We start from the raw sequence: 26,308 nt of genomic DNA, 5'->3' as shown, positions 1-26,308 counted from the left end.
AGAAAACCAATCATGTAATTTTTTCACCTTTCAAAGTCTAAATACACCAATGAAGCATCCAAAGTAACTTGTGTCCATGTCAACAGATTAGAAATCTCAACAATATCCCTCTCAATTTCTTGAATACTGTATGCATAGTATAGTTCCCAAATCAAATATTAGATGATAATGTGGATGGAAGAATCTTCAAAAAGTATCTTGTTACAAGGAAAACTAGTGGGGGCCTTGTGTTATGTTATAAACCATTAATTAAGCTTTACCCCGAATAAGAGTAGCCAATTTCCTATGGTTCCCATCTTATGTTATAAACCATTAGTTTTCAATAATTTTTTAAAAATACATACTTGGATGAAGTATCTGATAACAGAATTAGGTTTAGAAAGATAAACAGCAAAGAAATAAAAGAAAAAGAGGAGAGAAGAAAAGATACAGAGAAAAAAAACAGAAAAAGGGAGCAGAATGTAATGGTCCTGTTGCCCCACTCATTGATATAGATATGAGTGTAGAGAAAATGGTTGACCAGCTTGTGGTCCCCACTTGTTCATAAGTTTTTCCTTTGATTATAGTACTGCTAGAATACTCTTTTCTGTTGTTTCCAGTGACGGGTATTTGTACCACTTATTTTTGTAGACCTATTTTAATTATCACTTGGGGCGGAGACTAAGCCTGATCGAACCCCTCTCTTCATCTCTGTTTTCTTTTTTGTTTACTAAACAGGTCTGAATCTCCTCGGTTTCAGACAACTTGGTATCAGAGCAGGCCTAAAACTGGTTAGCGCTCTCATGTAGGTGTAGTCCAGCCAACTACATGAGAGTATTTCTAGGGCTGGAAGTTTCAGCTTGATTTGCCTGGTTCTTGGAGGTCATTGGAGATTGAAGGTGACCAAGGTTCAGAATACTTGGAGAGTTGTCCGGTGACCAGGAAGAATCAAAGAAAATGGGTTGATTTCTGATTTAGAGCTTAAATCAGAGATTGAGGGTGGCGCCCAGTGTTTTCTGGGTTGTTTTTCATACTTTTTTTGGACTGTCAAGCGTCTGAAATTTCTCTGGAATCAGTACAGCTGTTCACTGTTCTCTTGGATTGTTTTAGGGTTTCTTTACGGACTGTTCTTGTGGACTGTATTGTTTTGGCAGCATTAGTCACCTCTACTGCCCACCATGTGTTCGTAAAAAGGCCTCTGAATTTTTTTTTCTCTAGGTGCTGTTGGACAATTCTTGGAATTTCTGTTTGGGAAAGAAGTTTAGACAGTGCTGTACTCTCCATTAAATGAATATCCTTTGTCCATTTCAGCATAGAAATGGCTGGAAATGAGAACAAACCAATGGAGAAGGACTTGTAGGAGCTGGAAACTCTATTGACAACAGTTCATTTCAGATTACTACAGTCAAGTTTGATGGAACAAACTATTTGGAATAGGCCCAATCAGCCGCGATGGCCATTGGAGGGAGGGGAAAGATGGGGTATGTGATGGGAGGCACAAAGAAACCAGCACAGAAGGACCCTTCCCTTGCTAAATAGGTCCAAGAAAATTATTTGATTATGACTTGGTTATGCAACTCCATGCAGCCTCATATTAGTAGAAACTATCTTTGGGCAAAGACAACTAAGGAGATTTGGGACAATATGAAAGAAACCTATTCTCAGCCCCTTAATGTTGCTAGAACCTATGAACTGAAAATTGAGGTGAATAATCTTAAACAGGGGGAGAAACCTATGTGAATTTATTTCTCCACCTTGAAATCATTGTGGTATGAGAGTGATCATCTTGAGACTATTGAGTGGGAGAGCTAGAAAGATGCTACCACATACAGAAAATTAGTTGAGAAAAATAGTGTTTGAACTCCTAGCTAGGTTAAACTCTGACTATGACATTGTAAGACAGCAACTTCTCACTAGAGATAATGAGGAAAGTGGAAGAAAAGTTATATTACAAACTCCATCTATGGAATCAGCTTTAGTAGCTATAAAACCGAAGACTGAAGATGATAAGGAGAGGGATGTAAAGAAGGATGGAAAGAGGGGTGTGTTTTGTAACTACTGTAAGAAACCAAAACATACTAAGGACACTTGTTGGAAGTTTCATCCTCAGCTAATTCTAGAGACTTAGGAACAAGAAAGGAAACGCTAATGCAATTATAACCACAGGAGCTTCATCCACACCCAACACTAGATCTAGTTCTCTTGATGCATCGACTGCTGTTAGGGCTACTTTATCTCAGCTGGAGAATGAAGTTGGCTTCTCTGGACAGTCTCATTCTACTCCTCCTCCCACTTCTGCGTTTGCTCAATCAGGTACAAGGGCCACTACCTATCATGCCTCTACCCTAGGCAGCACTAGCCATTTTTGGATTGTAGATTCAGGTGCATTTGATCATATGACCAGTTTATCTTCCTTATTTCACACCTATTGCTTGTCCTCTAGCAGAGACAAAGTGTCTATTGCCAATAGCTCTCTTGTCCCTATTTCAGGCAAGGGAGACATCATGTCTCTGATGCTATATCTTTATCCTCAGTCCTGCTTGTTCCTAAGCTAAGTACTAATCTACTTTTTGTCAATAGTATCACTAAACACCAGAATTGTTCAATGACCTTTTTTCCTGATCATTGTGTTTTCCAGGATCTGGCTACGAGGAAGGTGATTGGGACTGGCCGTGACACGAATGGGATCTACTTGCTTAAACATCCCCCTAGGAAGAGTAAAGAAGTTGGGAAGTCTTTTGTGTCACAGCTTGTGAGTCAGATTATGCTTTGGCATAATCGATTGAGCCACCTATCTTTTGGGTCTTTAAGGAGTCTTTTTCCTAATTTGTTTGAGTCAATCCAAGTGTCCGGTTTGAAATGTGAGAGTTGTGAGTTGGCAAAGCATTGTAGATCAATTTATTCACAAAATAATAAAAGAAGTTCTTTTCCTTTTGAAATTGTGCATCCTGATATGTGGAGGCCCTATCATATTCCGACTATGGGTGGGTACAAATACTTTTTATTGTTTGTTAATGACCACTCTCAGTTTTCATGGGTTTACCTCATGCACTCTCGGGATGAGGTTCCCACTTTGACCTACATTTTTCATTAACCCTTATCTTCCTATCTCCTTGTAACATGGAGTGATTCATCAGAGCACTTGTCCTCATACACCTAAGTAGAACGGTGTTGCTAAGAGGAAAAATAGGCACCTCTTTGAAGTGTTGTTATCTCATTAACAAGATTCCTTCACGAGTCTTGGACATGAAAGCTCCTTTTAACTTGTTGTATCCTAATAAGGAGCAGTTTTCCGTTTTTCCCAAAACCCTTGGTTGCACTTGTTTTGTCCAAATCCTTGGGCCTACCCATTCAAAATTTGATCCTAAGGCTACCAAATGTATCTTCCTAGGGTATGCAAAAAATCAAAAGGGGTATTGTTGTTATGACCCTGTCTTGAGAACCAGATTTGTATCCATGGATGTCACCTTCTTTGAAGATGTCCCCTATTACCCTAGAGTTTCACCTTAGGGGAAGAGTGGTCAGTAGGGTGTATTTGCTCAAGATGTTCCTTTGCATATTCCTACAAGTGGAGGGGAGTGTAATGAGGGGAGTTGTCAAAAGTGTAAAGAATTGAGGGTGTTTCACAGAAGATGGTGGCAGCAAGTTGGTTCTCCTATCTCTTCTGCAGCACCAGATTCAGGTATTGCCTCCTCCTTATCCAATCCTACTATTGATGATATACCCACTTCCACCACTGAGCCTTAGCCATCCTCAGATGACCTTGACCTCCTGATTGCAGTACGTAAGGGGAAGTGTAGGTGTACCTCATCCTCTACCCATTATATCTCCCATTTTAGCCTCCATTACTGCCACTCCTATCCCTAGAACAATTCAAGAGGCCCTTGTTGTCCTTGAGTGGAAGAAAGCAATGAAGATTAAGATGGATGCCCTTACTAAAAATGATACTTGGGAACTGGTCGATCAACCAAGAGAGAAGCATGTTGGGTGTAGGTGGATATTCACATTGAAGTATAATGCTGATGGTACAGTTGAAAGATATAAAGCTAGACTGGTGGCTAAGGGATACACTCAAACTTATGGTATTGATTACTTAGAAACCTTTGCACCAATTGCAAAAATGAATTCCATCAGGGTTTTACTGTCTCTTGCTGCTAACTTCTCTTAACCTCTGTTTCAGATGGATGTTAAAAATGCATTTCTAAATGGTGACTTGTAGGACAAGGTGTATATGGAGTTACCTCCTGGTTTTTATGATGCAAAGATTGGTAAGAAAATTTGCAAGTTGAAGAAAGCTTTTTATGGTCTAAAACAATCTCCAGAGGCATGGTTTGATATATTCTGACTTGCTTTGGAAAGATTTGGCTATGTTCAAGCCAAATCTGGCCGCACTCTATTCATTAAGAAGAAATGATTTCTTTTGACTCTCCTAACTGTCTATGTGGATGACAGTGTTGTGACAGGAAGTGATATTGATGAGATTAATTCTCTTAAGCAACTACTTAATCAAGAATTTGAAGTAAAAGCCCTGGGTGAGTTGAGGTATTTCCTTGGGATTGAAGTGGCAAGGTCCAAGCATGGCATTTTTGTTTCCCAAAGAAAGTATATTCTTGATCTCTTGGAAGAGACAGGAAAATTGGGAGCTAAGCCTATTGATATTCCTTTTGAGAAAAATCATAAGATAAATGTAGAGGATGGTGAGCCTCTAGAAGATAAAGTTATGTATCAATGGCTTGTAGGAAGACTTCTCTACCTATGTCTAACTTGCCCCGACATTTCTTATGTTGTTAGTGTTGTTAGTCAGTACATGCACTCTCCTTGTTGTTGAGAGGATTTGACCCGACATTTCTTATGTTGTTGCTCGCTCCAGTGTTGAAGATGCATACAGGACTATAGCTAATAGTGTTGCTAAAATATTATGGCTGAAGTTTCTCCTTACAGAATTGGGAATTGAGTTTGAAAGACCCTTGATGCTGTATTGTGATAACCAGACGGCCATTAACATTGCTCACAACCCAATACAACATGATAGAACCAAACAAAATGAAGTTGACAGACATTTCATCCGAGAGAAAGTTGCCTCTCAAGAAGTATGCCTTCCTTGTGTTGCCACTAATATGCAGCTTGTCGATGTCTTCACCAAGGCAATCAACAAAATCAAGCTTGACACAGATTTAAGCAAGTCGGGAATGATCAATATATTTTCCCAACTTGAGAGGGAGTGTAGAGAAAATGGTTGACCAACTTGTGGTCCCCACTTGTTCATATGTTTTTCCTTTGATTATAGTGCTGCTAGAATACTGTTAGAATACTCTTTTCTGTTGTTTCTAGTGACAAGGGTATTCCTATCATTGTACCACTTATTTTTGTAGACATATTTTAAATATCACTTGGGGCGGCAGACTAAGACTGACCGAACCCCTCTTTTCTCTTCTATTCTCTCTGCTTCCTTTCTCTTCTCTTCATCTTTGTTTTCCTTTCTGTTTACTAAACAGGTCTGAACCTCCTCAGTTTCAAACAACAATAATCAAATAAAATAACAAGGTAGAATGACCATAATACCCTGCTGCCTAGAACAGTAAAGAGAAATAAAAATAATAATAGTAAAACAGTAACAAAAGATAACATGGGACCACAAATAAATGATCAAGACTCATCTATTGTACGTATACATTCCCCCTCACGTCTACATTCCCCCTCAAAATGGGAATAGATATTGCTCATTTCCAACTTGCATAAATCTGTCTCAAACTTGACTTTAGTGGCTACTTTGGTGAAGAGATCAGCAAGCTGCATGTTAGAAGCAACATATGGCAGATAAACTTCTTGATAGGAGAATAAATCTGTCTCAAACTTGACTTTAGTGGCTACTTTGGTGAAGAGATCAGCAAGTTGCATGTTAGAAGCAACATATGGCAGATAAACTTCTTGATAGGAGAAGAAAAACAGCGTTTTGAAAAGAAATGACTGTTTAAAAAGTTGCAGAAAATCAAAAGGAAGTAGTAGAAATCAGGTTTCAAGAAGAGAGAAGAAGAAGAAGATGGCGGCAACTAGGGTTCAGAGAGAGAGATTTTCTAACATAGCCTCCTCTCTTACACCCTTGATTCCATTTCATTAAATTAAACTTTAGTAATTTACAGAGAGGCCCCTAGTTGGGGAGAAAATTAAAAAACATAACATAAGAAAGAATTAAGCCCAGATTAAGGCCCATTACAGCAAAAAACATAAAAGATAAAAAAGATAAACAGCCTATGGGCCATTCGGCCCATCTTCTCTACACTCCCCCTCAAGCTGAGCATAGATGTCAATAAGGCCAAGCTTGCCATTATCATGCTGAAGTTTAGCCTTGAGAATGCCCTTGGTGAAGAAATCAGCTAATTGTCCTTCAGAAGTGATGAAAGGTAGACACACCTCTCCAGAAGCCACTCTTTCTCGAATGAAGTGTCTATCAACTTTAATATGTTTAGTTTTGTCATGTTGCACTAGATAGTGAGCAATGTTGATGGCAGTCTAATTATCACAATATAACATCATTGGCTTATTATGCTCAATACCCAGTTCCTCCATCAAGGATCTAAGTCACAGTAGTTCAAAAACTCCATGAGCCATGGCTCCGTATTCAACTTTGGCTGAAGATCGGGCATCAACTGATTGTTTCTTGCTTCTCCAAGAGATAATATTACCTGCTACCAAGCTACAGTACCCAGAGGTAGATCTTTTGTCATCAATGTTTCCGACCCAATCAGCATCTGTGTAGGCTTCAAGTTTCATATGGCCATGCTTAGCAAATAGAATTCCCTTTCCAGGGGAACCCTTCAAATAACATAGAATCCGCTCTGTTGCTACCATGTGAGTATCCTTGAGAGCATGCATGAACTAACTAATGCAACTGACAGCATATGCAATGTCTAGCCGAGTCATGCATAGATTGAGAAGTTTTCTAAAGTAGCCTCTAGAAGACTCCCTTATCTTTCAACAATATTCCATCTGAAGCAGGGAGTTTATGACTCATATCAATAGGAGTAACAACTGGTCTAGCACCCATCTTCCCTATTTCAGAGAGCAAATCAAGTACATACTTTCTCTGAGAGATAAGGATCCCATCTTTGGATCTAGCAACTTCTATGCCAAGAAAGTATCTCAATTCCCCCAGATCATATTGATCTTAAACTCTGTATGAAGGAAAGATTTGAGATCATTAAACCCTGATACACCATTATCAGTCACAACAATATCATCAACATACACAATCAGGTAAATAACCAAGGATCCTCTCTTCTTCACAAAGAGGGTATGATCAGACTGTGTCTATACATAGCCAAAGCTAACAGGGGCAGCCCTAAACCTTTCAAATCATATCCTAGGGGACTGTTCAATGGTGACATCAGCATGATATTTGATGGTTAAAACCCACTTACAGCCTTCTGGATCCTTCCCTTCAGGTAAATCAACCACTTCCCAAGTGTCATTCCTGTGCTGGGCATCAATTTCTATTCTCATAGCATCCCTCCATTTTGGAATAGTAAGAGCTTCTGACACAGACCTGACAATTGGGTTAGAAGCAATAGAAGAAAGGTAGCCAAAATATGAAGGAGAGAGCAAATTATAAGAAAGGTGTTTGGAAATGCAATGTGCAGTACACTTCTTTTTCCCTTTCCAAATAGCAATAGGGATATCAAGGTCTAGAAATGATGACTCCAAAGGGGCTGTATCAGTACCTATTGTCTCTTCTGTGACTGTAAGTGTAGGAGGCTCATGTGGTGTAGGGGAAACAATCTGTTCACTTCTAGTTCTCTGTCGTTGGTACAACCTGGGATTAAAAAGATGACGACGAGGTAAAGGAGGAGGGATAGGAACATTGGAATGAGAATGAAATGACTGATCCTCTCTTGACTCATTTGCAGGAAGAAGAGTCTCAACAGAAGACTCAACTGGGATAGGAAGGGGGAGAGCAAACAACTATGACAAATTCTCCCCCTTTGGACAATGCCTCTCCTGAGAAGAATCATAAAAGGAAGAGAGTTCATCAAAGGTGACATCCATTGAGATGTACCGAGTGCCAATCTTCAGATCAAAACAACAATAACCCTTTTGTGTGGGGAAATAACCAAGGAAGATACACTTGTGGGATTTTGGTTCAAATTTATGTCTCTGGACACTTGTGATATGTACATAACAAGTGCAACCAAAGACATGGAGAGGAATAGGAAAAAGATCTTTGCCCGGATGAAGAAGATTGAAGGGAGACTTAAACCCCAAAACCCTGTATGGTATACGGTTGATTAGGTAGGTTGCAGTGAGAATATCACCACAAAATTTTGTAGGGACATGTGAGACAAATTGGATACTTCTTGCAATTTCAACAATATGCCTATTTCTTCTACCTGCAACTCCATTCTGTTCTGGGGTCCTAACATAGGAGCTTTGGTGAATAACCCCCAAATCAGTGAGATAGCAGGTCAAGTTTTTCTCAAAATATTCTTTTGCATTGTCGGACCTGAAGATTTTAATTTTGGTATCAAACAGGGTTAGAACAAATTCATGGAATTGCCTCACAAGTCTGGGAACTTCATCACGAAACTTCATAAAAGATATCCAAATGAACCGTGAAAAGTCATCAATGAACAAGATAAAATATTTGTAGCCACCCATAGAAGGTAAGTGGTAAAGCCCCACACATCAGAGTGCACAATATGAAATGGAGATCTTTTATTAATCAAAAGATAACTACTTCTACAATGTTTTGACAATTGACACGACTCACAATGAAAATTGGACAAACTAATTCCCTTAAACAGTTCTAGGAATAAATGACTTAATGCAGAAAAAGAAAGATGACCCAAACGGAAATGACAGAACATGACTCGACTGATGGACTCTGTAGATGTAGACCCAAAAGCAGCTTTTCTAGGTTGTCCATGGCTCTATCCAAGAGTGTTCAGCAGATATATTTCATTCGCCTCATGGCTACTCCAGTTCTGAAAAACATAGTAGGAAAGAAAGAAGGTTACACAACAGTTCGATGACTTAGTTAAGCTACTTACAGATAACAATTTTGTATTTAGCTTGGGTACATGAAGAGCAGAAGGAAGTACCAAGTAATCTGTAGCCTTGATGGTTCCCTTGTCGAAGATTAGGGCAAGAGGGTCATCAGCTACGGTGATTTTGTCACGGCCAGGAAGTAAATCATAAGAAACAAACAAAATGGAAAGGTTGGTCATATGATTAGAAGCACCAGAATCAATAATCCAAGGGATCCTACGATTACTTGAAATAGTTGCATAATTGGCACAAGCCCGTATACCTGAATGAGCAAATGTAGAAGAGGTTGAATTTCCTAGAGGGTTGGAGGAAGAGGCCACACCCTCTAGGTGACTAATCATCCTTCCAAACTTCTCATACTCTACCTTCATAGCTGCTAACTGCTCACTATCAGTCATCTCTTCAGTTAGGCATCTGTCACTATTTGAACCAACAGCGATATTGGCACTCCCTGCCTTCATATTATCAGACTTCTTTTAAAACCAAAGAGGAAGAAGCTCAGGATGCAACTCCCTTGGGTTTCACTCCCATATTAGCAAAGTGATCATTTAGACTAGCCCCTTGAACCTGGACAAGTCTCCTGCTTTCTTCACTACTTACCAAGGCAAGGGCTTGAGACAGTGAAACACTATCCTTGGATAAAATATTTTTCTTTGTGATGTCATACTCTGAATTCAGCCTTGTCAAAAACTCAAACACCTTGTTTCTCTCAACAAGTTTCCTATAGGTCTCAGCATCATTAGTGGTGTCCCAGGCTACAGCTTCTATCAAATCAATTTCTTGCCATAGAGACTTCACTATTGAGAAATAAACAGCTAAAGGTTTCTCCCCATCTCAAATTCTTCAAATCACTCCTCAGCTTGTAAGCCCTGGCCACATTTAATTTCTGGGAATAGGCAATTCTCTCCCTAATAAAATGCCAATCCATCTCAATATATTTTATTCCATCATAGTGTATTCATATGTGGGTAATATTAATAGCGGCCTGATTATCACAATACAACTTCAAAGGCATTTCATATTTAATGCCAAACTCTTTAAGTAGAGATCTTGAACATTAAAATTATGTTTCTTACTCATCCATGAGACAAGATTCCCTCCAACAAAAGAACAATACCCTGAAGTGGACTTCCTATATCAACACATCTACCCCAATCAACATCAATGTACACCTCAGCCTAAATGCCTCTTCAGGTAGGAAAGGACCCTCCTCAAGAAGCTCACTAGAATAAAAGTGCATATTTTTATGCACTTAGCTTCAATCAAAATGATGTACTTTATGAGTTTATTGTAAATGAATAAAAGTGCATATTTGATTCATGTTCCCTTGGTATGTTTCTGTGTAATACCCTTAAACTGGACATTTAATGAGACTCGTGTTAGTTTAGAATGTTCACAGTCAGTGGGTCGGTCTGGGGAGACCTATCCTGACAAGGCTGACACTATGGTGCCACCAAGTCGGTTGGGGTGGCTTGTCTCAGCTACCGAGGTGAGACCCTAGGCACATACAATGTAGGATTAATTGAATCTTTGAACTAGACTAGATTTTTAGTATTGCCCTGGACCTTGGAGATTGATGGGCAAAACTGGAAAGTTACACCCGACCCCTAAACTCGATTATGATACTGCACTAGGTGTCGGATTGGGCTGTCTTCGATGTACCAATCAGTGAGATCCTTAGCGGGGGTCAAAACCTGGGTATGTTGGGACAATCTATGAATTCATCTGAGTGGGTGATCATAGTGACAGGATCAGCCCCTTTGTCGGACAAAGGTAATGATCGGGGATGCACTCTCACTGATGGAAACCAAGACTACCGGCAGCCGATTTCAATCGTTGAGATTTGTTTTGCAAAATATATTTTATATGAGATATAAAAGTATATAAATTATGGTTTCGAAATGATTTGCAAAAGGTTTTAATTCCCGAGATCCATATAAGAGAGAGTGCAACACTGTTCCTTGCAGCCGAGGGAGAGGTCCTCTCTTGTCAGGCAGTGTATGATCATTATGGGCTGAGAGGTTAAGTGTAAGACCATTGAGGATAATACCTGATGGGCTAATCTTGCATCTGCCCACAGTCCCTAGGTGTTACAATGTGGCTTGGCCCAGGGACCACTTAGGGTAAGTGTTGGGCCCATAGAGCCCATCTGATGGGTTACAGGGGGTGGAAGGCTAAATGAATACATAACCTTAAATGGGCCTTAAGCCCATTTTGAACTGGGCTAATTTGATTAGTCACTTAAGGGGCGAATTCTGAGATGGATCAGCTGATAGGATTGGGCCCACACCCTATCCACTTAGAAAGTCCAAGATCTAAATAAGATTTAGATCTGAAAACTTCCTAATTAGATTAGGAGATGGCTGATCTAATCTGCAGATAAGATATGGGTTATCCCTTATCTTAAAGGGACTTTTAATCCAGATATGATTTGGGTTAGCAACTACTAATGGGATTAGGAGCTAATCCCTTTAAGTCTATAAAAGGAAAAGGGGGCGGCAGCCTTTAGACACAACACAACACAAGCAATACATAGTCTTGTCTTCAGAGCTGAAATCACAGAAGAGAGAATCTGCACCCTGCAAATACTCTCTTGCCGCCTCCTTCCTGCAGCCGCCGCCTATAGCAGTTCGATCTCCAGTTCTTGGGAGAAATCAAGATTGGATCTTGATTCCAATCTTTTGGAGAGAAGATTGGTGGGAGTTGTATTCACAAGCCATCCAGGTGATTCTTGAGAAGGATCAAGTTCTTTTGGAAGAACACTGCTGATTCTGCTCCACCCTGCACTGTGTCAACTTCAGTGGGAGCAGATTTTGGATCCTTCCTTGGGCGTGAACACCTCCATTGGGAGATACTACTTCTCTGTATCATGTATTATCTCTCCCTACTCCTTTTGGTTCAGACCTGGTTTAGTTTATGGTTCAAGAATGATCCTTGAAAATATGATTTTCTAAATAGGGAATTCGATTCCCAGTTGAAGGGAGAGAAAAAATATTTGAAATTCACCCCCTTATTCTGCAATCTTTGGGCGTCCATGTGATGGATTTCCTTTCCCTTCATACTAATCTTATGATTCAACTCAATTGATATGCACGCATGTTTAACTCCTAGTTTTCCCAATTTCCTCTAAAAGATTGAGGACATACTTTCTCTAAGAAATAAAAATGCCATGCAAGATCGTGCCACCTCAATTCCAAAGAAATACTATAATTCACTTAAATATTTCACTTCAAATTCCTTATTGAGAGGTTGCTTAAGGGTATCAATCTCACCAATATTATTGCTTGTCACTATAGTATCATTACATGATGAGCATGTAAATAACCGAACTTACCCAAAGCAAGTTTAGACCTATCAAACCGTGTTGTTGGAGATTGTTTTAGACCCTATAATGCTTTCTTCAACCTACAAAGCTTCTTCCTTACATTTGCATCATAAAACCTAGGGGGAAACTCCATATAAACCATCAACCATATGACCCCTACCAATCGTCCTCCCCGAGGCCAAATCCTGAATCACACAATGAGAAGGGAAAAAAGTCACTGAGCAATTCAAGGAATTAGTAACACTACTAACAGAGAACAAATTAATGGGAAATTTTGGAACATGAATAACATCAAAGAGGGTAAGGCCAAGAGGAAGAGAGAGAGTTCCTTGACCAGCTATGGAAGAGTATGATCCATTGGCTAGTCTCACCTTGTCTCTTCCAGAAAGAGGGTGATAGGTTTGAAAGTAAGAGGACGTACCAGTCATATGTTTTGGTGCTCCATAATCAATGATCCATGGAGAGTCATGGGTGTGAGAAGCAACATGGAAAGCAGTGGCAGGGTTACCTGACGTAGATGCAAATGAGGTTGAGGGAGGAGTATCCATCTGACGAATTGCTCTATCATAGAGCTCTAAATGGTCACGGAAGGAATTCATAATGTTCTCCCTCGGGTCAGGTCCAGTGAGATGTGTTTGAGTCACAGTAGAAATGGGGGGCTGATGCTCTCGAGCAGCCATGTTGGCCATGTGATGTTTCTTTGTATTTTGCTGCCCGTACTTCTTATTCACCTCTGAACCTTGCTTCTTAGTCAGATCTTGAGCCCATTTTGGTTTCCCATGAAGATCCCAACAGGTATCTTTGGTGTGTCGGAGTTTCTGGCAATGAGTGCACCACAATTTTTCCTTATCTTTTGTTTTTTTCTGGAGATCTCCTTTCCGGGAAGAAGATCGCCCACCAATAGATACACCCCCTTTTGCAACTAACACAACAGCATCCCCACCAGGGTTGTTCATCAAATTTCTCCTGCTTTCTTCAAATTGTACAAGAGCATAGACTTTCTGAACAAAAGGAAGATCCTTAGAGCTGAGAATCTAAACTCTGATAGATTCATACATAGGATTCAGACCATGTAAGAATGCAAACACCCTTTGCTGAGAGACAAGCTGTTTGTACTTCTTAGCATCCTCATCACACTTCCAATCCACACTGGTAGTGATCCAACTCCTTCCAAGCAGATGTTAAGTCAGAGTAATAGACCGATAAACACCTCTCCCCCTGTCTACAAGTAGAAGATGCTGCTTGCAGTTGATAAATTTTGAAAATAGTGTCGCAATTCTGAATATGTAGACTTTGCTTGTTCCCAGATTTCATTTGCAGTTTCAGCCCACATGAAATTCTTCCTGATTTGAGGTTGCATGGAAACCAAGAGTCAGGACATAACAATACTGTTCTCCTGATTCCATCTATCATATTCAGCACTCCCGGAGGATGGTTCTTTTATCCTCCCATTAATATAGCCTATCTTCCCCCTTGCAGTGATGTACAACTTGATCCCTCTTGACCACTCTAGGAAAGGATAGATCACCCCCACCCATTCCATTCAGCATTGAGGAAACTCCAAATGTGGTTGAATCTTCACTACTCATGATTTCTGGTTTAAGAAAAAAAAACAGTAACCAAAGGAGTACTTCCGTACAAGGCTATTATAGAAACAGATCCTTCTGACCTACGGTTTCACTGGGAGCAAAGACTGAGTACTGTTGTTGCAGTACTGGAACGGGTCTGTATAACCTACGGTCTTGTAGAAATCCAAGAAAAGAACATTGCAGTTGCAGTACCTAATCAGGTATGTATGACCTACAATTGTACAGAGGTCATATGACCCTCCAACAGAATAGAAAAAACAACGTGAAGTTCACCACACCCCTAATCGGCAGGTCTGGTAGCCGAACAGTCAATGACTGAGATCAATACAATATCTGCTTTACGACATCAACAGTCCATCGAAGGGGTAAAGAAATACAAAAAAAAATGTCGAATACAACTGCTTTGTTAAAGAAATACAGTCCATCAATAGTCCATCAATCGGCTTGAACAGTCAATCAATAAACAGTCAATCCGTAGGGCAGCCGAACAGTAAATGAACAGTACCTCTTTTAACTTCAGATGATAGCCTCTGTAAACCAAAACTCCCTCTACGAACCTCAGATGATAGCCTCTCTACAGTCGAATAGACAATGAATACAACTTCTGGGCTGGAAGATGAAAAGTCTATAACTTCAGGGTCGAACTGAATACAACTGATTAGCAATTCGATGGATACAGCCCTAGGAGATGAAAAAGACTATCTGCTCGACATTGAACAACAGGTTTGCTTGACACCACCCTTCAGGCCTGGACAACTTGCTTTGATACCATGTTGAGCAAGAGCAAGAGCAAGAGCAAGTGAAGAGACGAGAGGAGAGAAGAGAGGGAGAGAGGAGAGGAGAGCCGAGAGGACTGAAAGCCCCTTCTTAACTTAGGGGGCGAAAGAATGATATATTATTATTTATACTAGTACAGCCGAACAATGTAACCAAAGGCGAAATTACAACAGTACCCTTATGGTACTAAACCTGAATACATAAACAACTGACAACAGATAGATTTCCATTTCTTGGCATGAGGCATTTTGTTGTTACTTTTCTTTTGGATAGGTAATTGGTTTGTGTTTCAATTTGTTTTGGTGAGCACTTTGTTTATTTCACTCTTTTAAATTTGATGGATCACTAACATCCACTATATTTTCCAAAGGAATTCATTAAACTGTGTAAAAAGAACATTTGATCTTCTTGGAAACCATTTAAGCTAAGCATCTGTTTTCAACATTTTTCAACAATATAATGTCAAGAAGTTCTAAACAAGAATAATATTGTTTCAAAGCTTTTTTTAGTTTGTATTATTTATAAGACAATCCCTGTATATAAGCTTATCTAAACATATACTTCATTCTTTTACATTTGAATGTGGGAAAATTCACTTCATACATGGAAATAAGCTCCATAGATTTTTAGACAACCAAATTTCTTAGAGCATCTGAAAGTTCTTACATGTCTGACATCAATGCACTTGCCATGTTTAAGTAATATAACGTCAAAATATTTGAAAAACATATGTAGTACGTTGCAACAAGTACAACTTCTTATAAAATAATAAGACTTTCCTCATTCCCAAAAAAATCAGTTCAATTTCACATATTCTAGTATATGATAAAAATTGTACAGAGGTATTCAAGTACCGAGTCTGCTGGACTCTATGTTTGACAATTTTAATGTCTGAAATCAATACAGGTTCAATTTTCAAGTAGCAAAATATCTGGGACAAAGTAAAAGTAATGCATCTTATCAAGTATAGATAATACTTACTTTCTTAAAATTCCTTTGAGAAATGGAAACATCTGTTGCAACTGTTCCAGTTGTGACAAACCTTGTACGAAGGTGACAGGGACAAGGAACAAAAACATGAAAAGAATAGCAGCAAAAAGAATTGCTATTCGACGGAACCAAAGCTGCCAATAGGGTATCCAAAGGTTTGACCAATAAACATCATGTGGCTCTGGTGCCAAATCAGTGACCCATAACATGGGATTTGAAGATTGAAGAACCTGTGAAACAACAACAGCAGCATAGCGGGTCTTGAAAAAAACAAAAGCTGCAGCACATTCCTGCATGGGAGGTGGATATTCATAGTCTCAGTAAAGCTACAAACCTACTAGCAATAATTCCCATGGCTAATGAGGTTTATAGACATTCCATTGCACTTGTGTGTGTATAAGACTTTTTATGAAAAAATTAATAAAGCTTTATTGATTTACAAAATCAGATATGTTTTGAAATAAATTACAAAAACAGTTATGAAGACAAAAAGTTAAATCTTCTTGACCGAATTAAACCCAATTAAGATCAAGTGGCTTGCAATCAAAGACCCCATGAAAATCTGACTGCACTGTAATCATGATGTGATCTATGAATGATACATCTCCTACATTTCTGTTTGTTGACTTCTTTATATTTAATCCATAACTTCTTGCCCAAACTCAAAATAATCAATTGATGGTTTGATGGTGGAGAAACTTCTAGCTCTTTGAACAAAAACATCTACAAGTTTATGAGTTCGCAGATCACCACTTCATCTCTCCAACATGTCGTTTTCACAAACTCTTACTCTTCATTCCTTCCCATTCCATCACATTGTTAGAGTACACTCCTCATTTAAGAATGATAACACCACTATCAACAAGCTCAGTACTCTTCTCTCTTCGGTAAGGGTTTCAGGTTCTCATAGCGCCAATATTCTAACCTATCAGCATGTATCTCCACTCACTCTTCATTCAATCCTTGGAGTTCAAACTTAACAGTTGAGGTTAACACTCACAATAAGATTCAACAGCAAAAGCATCATGGCTGTCAATGAAAGCAGGAAAGAAGAAATAAAACTTAAGGTCAAAGGCCTCTCACTTTTCATATACTTTTAAGGGGTAATATTGTCCAATAAAATATTATTTCTTTCCTACTCATCTATTTGAACATTATTTTGTAAACGTTACTGATTTTGTCGATTTAGAAAACTTTATTAACCATCAAAGCAAAAAGTGAATATATATATGAAGGGAGACTTTCTACATATTTCTGAGCTCTTACATCAATGAATTATTGTGTAACCTCTTTCCTCTTCCAAGATAGTAAAGGGCACAAGGTGGATGGCCTCTACATGTTGGAGAATAAAGTTGGTTCGGAATCAAGAAAATCTTTTGAGATCATGGGTTAGTCTCTGAGTCAATGTAATAATAGTAAGATATATTTGTGGCATTGTCATCTTTGGCATTTGTCTTTTGAGTTGTTGCAACTTTTGTTACCAATGTTTTTTAAATCTTAGTGTCCTCTTTGAAGTGCTAACTTTTTCACAATCAATGACAAGCGATGTCATTAAGGATTTTTGGCTCTAACCCCTAAAATTTATGAACAGGTCAATTTTGACCCTCAAGAATAAAAAGGGCCATTTTCGACCACAGACTTTCATACAAAGGCCATTTGCAGGCAAAAATAGACGACGTTGACAAAACCGTTGGGCAATGTTATGTGGCACTACTAAAGTTTGAAAACGGCCACTTTCAATCCTAAAGTTTGAAAATGGACCACTTTAATAAAGTTAATTAAGTAAATTACTTCAATGTCTAATTAAATGACCTTGAAGTATAATTAAGTTTTAATTTACTTAATTAATTAATAGAGTTAGTTAATTAAATGACCCTATAGTTTTTAATTTATTTAATTAAGTTAATAAAGTAAATCAAATAAATTTCACTAATTAAGATAATTAAGTAAATTAAGCAACTAAATTAATAAATTAAATTAAGTAAACAAAGTTAATATATTAAATTAAATAAACAAAGATAATCAATCTAAATAAGTAAATTATGCCAATTAAGCAAGGTAATTTAAAAGCTAAAAAAAAACAGAACCACTTTGGTCACCAATTTTTAGGACAGTAGTCCAACAATTTAGCAGTTCAACTGTCTAAGACAACGATTTGTTAACCAAATCAATGTTTTTCCTTGAAAAATTCCAAGCCAAGCATAAAATCAAACAAGGCAATTTAAAACAGAACCACTTTGGTCACCAATTTCTAGGACAGTAGTCCAACAATTTAACAGTTCAACTGTCTAAGACAACGATTTGTTAACCAAATCAATGTTTTTCCTTGAAAAATTCCAAGCCAAGCATAAAATCAAACAAGGCAATTGACTGGTTCCTAGGTTGAATGATTCAACTACCTAGGTATAGAACGGAATTAGACAATTGACCAATAACTAGGTTGAATAGTTTGATCATCTGAAATTTTTAATTTGCGCAACAAACTGCTGACCCAAGTGATCGAACCACTAAGTTGATTGATTTGATAAATGGTTCATGAGTCATTTTATTTTAATTATATTTTACTTTTTATTTTTCAAAATGTCATGGATCGATCAATTTAGACCAAACAATTCAACTATTGACATAGAACCAGTGACCTAGAACCGCTGAGGGTGGTTATAAGTACTTTATCAGTTTTATTGACAATTACTCATGCTACACTTGCGTATATCCACTTAACTCACAAGAAAAAGTTCCAAAGGTATACAAAATTTCTGTGATGTGCTTTTCACATTTTTTTTATCAATAACAGAAACTTTTATTAATTAAAAGCATATGGAAAACATACAACAAGGGGGATAAAGTCTCTTACCCCACCCAAAAAACATCACATTACAATACAGCCCCAAAGAAACTAGTTCTTCCCACCCCGTGTTTAGCCAGATAATCTGCAAAAGAATTGGCGCTTCTTTTGGACAACTGAAACTGAATTTGAATGTCTTGTGAGCTGGAAAATTTTCTTTTTTTCATTCGAGAACTTCCATAAACTAGCCTCTTCCTTCTGTAGCCAGTTAATAGCCAATTTAGAATTACCCTCCACCAACAGCTTCCTAATATTCAGCTGTTTGGCTCTTTTAATTCCTTCTAATACTGCTGAAATTACAGCTCTCAGAGAATCCCCCCAGCCTATAGGCCTTGAAAACATAGCCATAATTCGACCTTCTTCATCCCTAAATACTCCTCCAATACCTAAAAGGCCTGGGTTCCCTTCACTGCTACCATCAAAATTCAATTTAGTAAACCCCATAATTGGAGTAGACCAAGTTGGAAAAGTAGCATTAAACAGCCGAGCAGACCAGGCAACTTCTTTCCAATTTCTAATGATGTCTCCTGCTGAGATACCTTCAAAAAGCTCTGTAGACTTGACCCAATGAACCTCCCTAATGTAGATTAAATCAATGATGGCTTCTTTGTTCCTTTCTTTTTCCTGGAAGCTCCGTTGATTTCTTTCCTCCCACACTGACCAACATACAGCTACTCTTACACATCTCCACAAGATCTTACCTCTCTTTTTTAAACCCCTCACTGGATTAGAGTTAAACAAGCTTAGTACACTTGGGGGAGTGGGCCACCTGCAACCAAAAAGAGGAAAAAACCAACACCAGATTTCTGAAACAAAAGGACAGGAACTCTCACCATTCCTCTTACATAAGATACACCAGTGTGGGGACAAACACCATCTTGGCCTTTTCTTTTGAAGTAAGTCACAAGTGTTACACTTTCCTAGGATATCTTCCCAGCATAAAGCACCTAATCTGGGAGGAATTGGTCTACCCCAAACTTCCGGAGCCGGGAAAGGATGATCAAGGGCCAAATGGGAATGAGTTAATTCCTTGAAGAAGGAAGAGCATGAAAAAATACCCGAAGGAGTAGGAGCCCAAATCCTACTGTCCAATCTAGAGGGGTCAACAACTACCTCCTCCAAAATCTTTATCAAATTAGAAAGGGAATCGAATTCAAAGTCTCTAAGAGGCCTCTGGAAGCCCAAGTTCCAAACAGGGCCAGAAGTAGAATAGGTTAGGAAAGTAGCAACAGGCACATTTTTAAACCTTGAGAGAGAGAACAACAAAGGAAACTGCTCTTTCAAAGGTGAGTTACCCACCCAGATGTGTTCCCAAAATCTTATAGAATTTCCAAAGCAAAGGTCATACCTGATAAAAGGAAGGAAGGGTGGAAGAATAGTATGAATAGACTTCCAGGGAGAAGCTCTTGTAGCCCTAGATGAAACACCCGTGTCCCAACCATTTGCCTCTTGCCCATGAATACTTAGGACTATTTTAGCCCACAGATTATCCTTTTCCTTTGGCAGTCTCCATAACCATTTCCCCAACAAGGCTTCATTCTTCTTCTACAAGTTACCTAAGCCAAGACCACCATCCTTTCTAGCTCTATTTACCAAATCCCACCTAATTCTATGAACCCTTTTCTCCTCCCCAAGTTCCCATAAGAAATCTCTCATGAATTTCTCCAACACCCTACACACTCCCTCAGCAATCTTAAACATAGACAGAAAATATATTGGGAGGTTCGTCAAGGTTGCTTTAATCAATGTTATCCTACCACCCAAAGATAGATAGTTTTTCTTCCATGAAGCTAGCCTTTTTGTGAATTTCTCAATCACTGGATTCCAAAAGTCCCTTCTACTAGGAGTATCCCCTAAGGGAAGTCCCAGATATTTCAGAGGCAACTGTGCAATCTTGCATCCCAATATTTGGGCCCTTTCTTCCACCTCTTCGGCCCTCTAACCCACCTTATCTCCTCCCCTCCACAAAACAGAATCGTGTCATCTGCAAACTGTAAATGAGTGATCTGAATTCCATCCCTCCCAACTTACCAACCACTTACCAGACCCCTAGAATCTGCCCTCTCCATAATCCTCCCCAAAACTTCAGCAATCAGGGTAAAAAGAAAGGGGGATAGGGGATTCCCTTGCCTAATACCCCTAGTAGCTAGGAAATGGTCCACCACCCTACCATTCACCAAAATGAAATAGTAACAAGTCCTAATGCACCCTTTTATCCACTTACACCACCTTTTCCAAAAACCAAAGGACCCAAGCACTTCCAACAACACAGACCAATCAACCAGGTCATAAGCCTTTTCTATATTCAATTTACATACCAACCCTTTCTTCCCATTTCTTTTGAAATCTTCCACACTTTCATTTGCTATTAGTATTTGATCCACAATTTTCCTATTCTTTGCAAATGCACCTTGGTTAGGGGAGACAATTGTGGGGAGAACCTCTTTAATTCTGCGCGAGAGAACCTTGGCAATGATTTTGTATAGACTATTAACCAAGCTTATGGGTCTGAACTCCTTCGGGTGGCAAGCACCCTCCTTCGGGTGACAATCTCCCAACAGTCTTGATAAAAAGCCATTGTAAAACCATCGGGTCCTAGGGTTTTAGCTCTATCCATAGAGAAGATGGCATCCCTTATTTCCTCCACCTCAAACTCTCTTTCCAACCAATCAATCAGCTCGCCAGGGAGCCTGGGCCAATCCAAACCTTCAATCCTTAATCTCTCATTTAAGGGTCTCTTGAAAATAGATTTGAAATGATTCACAAAAGCCCCTTCAATCTCATTTTGTTGGGTTAAAGTTATACCATCAATCTCCAATTTAGAAATGCAATTCTTCTTCCTTCTACCATTAGCAATAGCATGGAAGAATGTTGTGTTACTATCTCCCTCCTTCACCCATTTGTGTCTGGATTTTTGCTACCAACTGATCTCTTCTTTAAAAAGCAGATCCTCTAGATTTTTCCTCAATTCCCACCTCAACACTCCATCTCTTTCCCCAAAGCAACCTTGGTCTTCCTTTGCATCTAGCTCCTCTAATTGGTTAATCAATTGTTGGTTCTTTTCTTCTAATCTCCCAAAGTGAAGAATGTTCCACTCTTTAATTTTACCTTTAAGCTCTTTTAACTTCCAATGGAATCTCCATACCTGCCCAATTCACCTCCGGGTTACTTGCATTCCACCATTTCTTCACATTCTCTTTAAAATCCGAATGAAGCAACCACATTCTCAAATCTGAATGGGGAAGGTCCTCTATTTCTAAATTCAGACTTGAAAAGTGAGATTGGCCAATGACCAGAAGTTACTCTTGGAAGGACCCTTGACACCATGTCTCTCCAATGCTCTTCCCAATCTGCAGTGAAAAGGAATTTGTCTAATTTGGAACAAATTGGATCAGCTTGGAGATTTGACCATGTGAATCTGTTATGTTGGAGTTCAAGTTCCTTGAGTTCAAAAACATTTATAAACTCATTGAATTTCCTCATACTGATGGTACTCCTTTGTCGTACCTTAGTGCACTCTTCATTGAATCTAATCACATTGAAATCCCCTCCTAGGCACCAAGCCATCCCATAATCCTCTAATATCTTCCAATTCTTCCCACAGTTCCTTCCTTTGTCTGTATCCAATGGGGCCATAAACGGTATTTAAGACCCGTTCAAACCCATCTCCCACTTGTTTGAATTTAACAGACACTTAGAATCTTCCAACTAATTCTTCAACTCCCTCTACCACTTCATTCTTCCACATAGTGACTAATCCTCCTGATGAGCCCCAAGCAGGGTTCATAGCCCAGCTGAGACCGTTTGCCTTCCACACACTTCTAGCCCAACTCTTGTCAAAAATCATGAGTTTAGATTCCTGGATTAAAAAAAATATCTGGGTTTTCTTTCCTTAGGACCTCCTTTATTAGTACTCTCTTACTTGCTTTCCCCAATCCTCTCACATTCCAACTCACAATCTTCACTGTACCGGAAAAAATCCACCCCACCCCTAAACTTTTCCCTTAATCTTCTCCTTCCCTTCCCCTACCCTTCCTCTCACTAAATTCCTTGTCCCCTTCTACATCCTTTTTCAGCCTTTCAACCTCACTTAACCTTCTTTTTTTTTACTTTCCTTTCCTCTTTCTTATTCTTCAGATGCACTTTCAGCTCATTCAGATTTTTAATCTTGCAACCTAGCTCTCCTACAAATTCGGCTAAGGAATCCTCTCTTTCAATTCCTTTTTCAACGCCTTTATTTTCGCCCTCTCTATGCCTCCCGTACACCCCCTCCTGTTCCATTCCTCCTCTATCTTCTTTAGACCCACTAACCTCACCCTCATTTGTCTTCTCCCTTTCTAATTCCACCCTATTTGTTTTCCCAAGTTCTTCCAAGACTAAATTGCACACCCCCTCCTTCTCACCCTTCTTCTGTATCTCCCCACCCCCCACACCTCTGTCAGCTTCAAGTCCATGAGTAATTGGCAGTGACACAGGCCTGGAATCTGGGAGACAACCATCAAGAGCAGAGCAAGGATTAGTTTTAAAACCCAAAATCACAAACATACCTGGGTCTGAAAGAAGAGGTTGTTCGACAACAATCTGCGTTTCACAATTCGGTGGCAGAGTATGCTTATGCTGGTCACACCCTAGGCATGATTCACCCTTGCTGGTACTTCTGGGGCTCTGTCGTTCATCCCCTCCTGATATATCAAAGTTTGAATTCTGGTGTTCAGTCATTAACATCTCATTTATTCCCAGCCCCCTGTTCATTATGTTGTTTGATTGTTTCCTTCCCAAGGTTCGGTTATCCCCCCGAGCCTCCAAGTAGCACGCATCATCATATGTCAGCTCACCATCAGCAGGGATTCTCAGCGTGGAGGTAAAGTCTTCCCCCTTCTCAGCGGCGGGTCTTAGCATAGATGAAGCGTCTTCCACATTCTCAGCAAAAAGAATGTCAGTATTGAAGGTGTCTTCCAGCATTTCTATCCCATCCTTAATTTGATTTTCAGCTTCCAAGTTTGTCTCAGCATCGTCCTCTGAAGAGTCGCAACTTACCCAACCCGCGTCTTCTTCTTCCAGCTTATCTCTCCTTGTTCTGGAGTATCTTGGGTTAGGCCTGTCTTCACCGGAGATTCCTTGTTCCCCCTCATTGGATTTGGCGACTAGAAACCACCGAAGCTGGCTGCTGCCTCACTATAGGCTTACTCTCTGCGCGCATCCTGCGTTCTTTCGAGTGCAGCAGAAGTTGGGACGACGATAGACCAGCAATATGGTCTACAATCAAAGATTTAGGAGCCCGACTCACGTGACTACTTAAAGAGTCACCTGAGTCGGCATTAGCACCCTGGGCCTCAATGTTTGGCTCGCACAGACCCACTATTAAACCGGTTGGGTCAGAACGGGTTAATTTAACTCCAAACCCGGCTTTACTTGAACCCCTCCCTATATCTGACTGTGTTCCCCTTTTAATTAGATCCGCATAGGACAAACCGGCTATTAACCTTTTTTTAATTTCAAAATTACTTGAGAACTTTTCATTAATTACTGCTGTATTTTCTGCGCAAGACTTTTCAGTTCCCAAAACAATCTTCGCCTTTTCTCTAGATGGAACATCTTCTCTCCTATTGCTGACGTGGCTAAGCAACTTATCTTTGTTCCCACCAAGTGTTATCCATCTTGCCAACTCATCTCATCCTCAAGCTTCGGCCTCCTACACCACTGCAACGCTTAAACTTCTGAAGCGACCCAAACCTTGTACCAGTATCCATCTGCATAGATGTTGATCGTTCTCGGCACAGCTTCAGCCATTAAACCAGCGATCTTTAAGTGAACTGCTCTCAGGTCTGAAGTTTTATACGAGAGAAGAACACCTCCCATCGCCATGACTAATTTCTCCAAAATGGTTCTCCGCCATAGGTGAAAAGGTAAACCCAGGATTTTCAATCTGAAGCTTCCAACAACAGGACTTGCTGAATTAGCCAAAGGATACCGATTTTCAATCACTACAGTTCCTTCCTTTGTTTCCACTGCGGTGAACTCAACCGTTGCCTCCCCCACATCAAGCAGTGCTCTCTTTTCATTGAATGGGATTAGGATAATACTCCCAGGGAGCCTTAGTTTCTCCGACACCTCCTCTAATAACCCTTACCAGTCTCTTCTCCCAGATTCCTTTCTCTCCTACCAGTGAGAGTTTTGGTTCTGAAATTGTGAAAGCCATCGTTGGTTGATCCTGGCTTTCCACAGGCTCGTCTAGGCCCAACTTTTCTAATCTTTTCCTTCTTTCTGTCATCTCCTCCTTCTTGCTCAATCCATTATCAACTCTATCTACCTTATACTCACCGTCCCTCACTCCAACGTAGCAAGTCTTCCATGGAGTGCATTAGCCATCATGATCCAGCCCTGTAATTTGTCACCTTCAGGGATGATGATTGTTTGTTTCTTCTTTTTTTCGAACTATTCTTCCAGAGAAACAAACCATCCTTTATCATTTCTCCTTCTCTCAACATCGTATTCCCTCCGTAACTGACTAAGTACTACACCATTTTTCGCACCAGCTTACATGGATTGCTCCGTCCAGAAAGCTTTGAAACCAAGGAACAGCTCCACCCACAAGCAGTATCGAGCCTCTTCTTCCTTCTCTTATTTTTATCATGAACTCTTTCTGATAATAAATCTCCTCCAAAAGAAAGTCTTTCCTTTCCACTATCAGTGTCTTTCTCCATTTTCTAGCCGGTGAGAAACCGTCGGCCTCCATCTTCTCTCTCATGCTCAGGATCTCCTTTCTCTTCAGCCCCTATATTTTTTGTGCTTTTCACATATTTTCACGTAGAGATTTAGAGTTTTCAAATATGACAATGTCAGAGAGTATTTTAAAGGAGACTTGATAGAGTTCTTTTGCTAATTGTAGTTCTATTTGTCGGAGCTCTTGCTGAAATACACCACAATAAAATTGTATGGTTGAGAGAAAGAGCCACCATCTTTTTGAAGTTGCTCGTGGCTTGATAATTCACATGCATGTGACTAAGAGATTCTAGGCATATGTTGTTGTAACTGTAACTTATTTGATTTATAACATTCCCTCTTGAATTTGAGTATTAGGACCCACATCATTTTTTTTATCAATAACCAAAACAGATTCATTAAAATAAAATTAAACCAAGGGAGTACAAGGATGAAAACAAGGAGAGAGATTCTTAACTCTCCCCCAAAAAAGAAAAGAAAAGCATTACAACATTGCCCAAAAAAGTTGATTTCTTCCCACCCCTTATTTAGTCAAAGTATCAGCAAAGGAGTTAGCATATCTTTTTACCCATTGTAGAATGGCCTCCATGCAACAGCCTTCTAATTCTCCTCTCATAGATGTAACCCCAACAAACAGCACCCTCCTCTTGCAGAAAATCTATAACCAACTTTGAGTCCCCTTCACTCACCAATTTGTGGATAAGCAATTCCATAGCTTTTTGCACTCCTTCCAACACAACCATCATTTCTGCCCTCAGTGAGTCACCCACACCAATTGGACCAGAATAAAAGACCAATAACTCTTCCTTCATCATCTCTAAAAACTCCTCCAATACCTGAAGGATCAGGATTTCCTTCACTACTGCCATAAAAATTCAGCTTTATGAAGTCACCATTAGGTCGGGACCAAGAAGGCCTAACAACAACCTTACAGTGAGAAGAATAAGAAACTTCAAACCACTTCCTCATCACATAACCAGTAGGAAAGTCCTCAAAGAGTTTCAAGGACTTCACGCAAAGGACCACCCTAATGGTAAT

General features: G+C 39.6%; 1 protein-coding gene across 21 annotated transcripts in view; it reads right to left on the bottom strand.

The window, feature by feature from the left end:
• LOC148873853 (hyperosmolality-gated Ca2+ permeable channel 2.1-like) overlaps positions 1-26,308 on the bottom strand; it is an 82,370-nt gene that overhangs the window by 22,671 nt on the left and 33,391 nt on the right. For 19 of the 21 annotated variants that reach the window (XM_088964022.1, XM_088964024.1, XM_088964031.1 and 16 more), the window contains one exon: positions 15,694-15,992. The exons of the other annotated variants lie outside the window; for them this stretch is intronic. In XM_088964022.1, coding sequence (XP_088820148.1) covers positions 15,694-15,992 — 299 coding nt within the window. The remainder of the gene's footprint in view (positions 1-15,693; positions 15,993-26,308) is intronic. 21 annotated transcript variants of the gene reach the window in all.

This window comes from Nelumbo lutea, chromosome 1 (assembly GCF_056320005.1).
Source record: "Nelumbo lutea isolate HS-2025 chromosome 1, American lotus-T2T, whole genome shotgun sequence".
NCBI lineage: Eukaryota > Viridiplantae > Streptophyta > Magnoliopsida > Proteales > Nelumbonaceae > Nelumbo > Nelumbo lutea.
The sequence above is the reverse complement of the archived record's forward strand: the minus strand, read 5'-3'. Positions and strand labels throughout refer to the sequence as shown.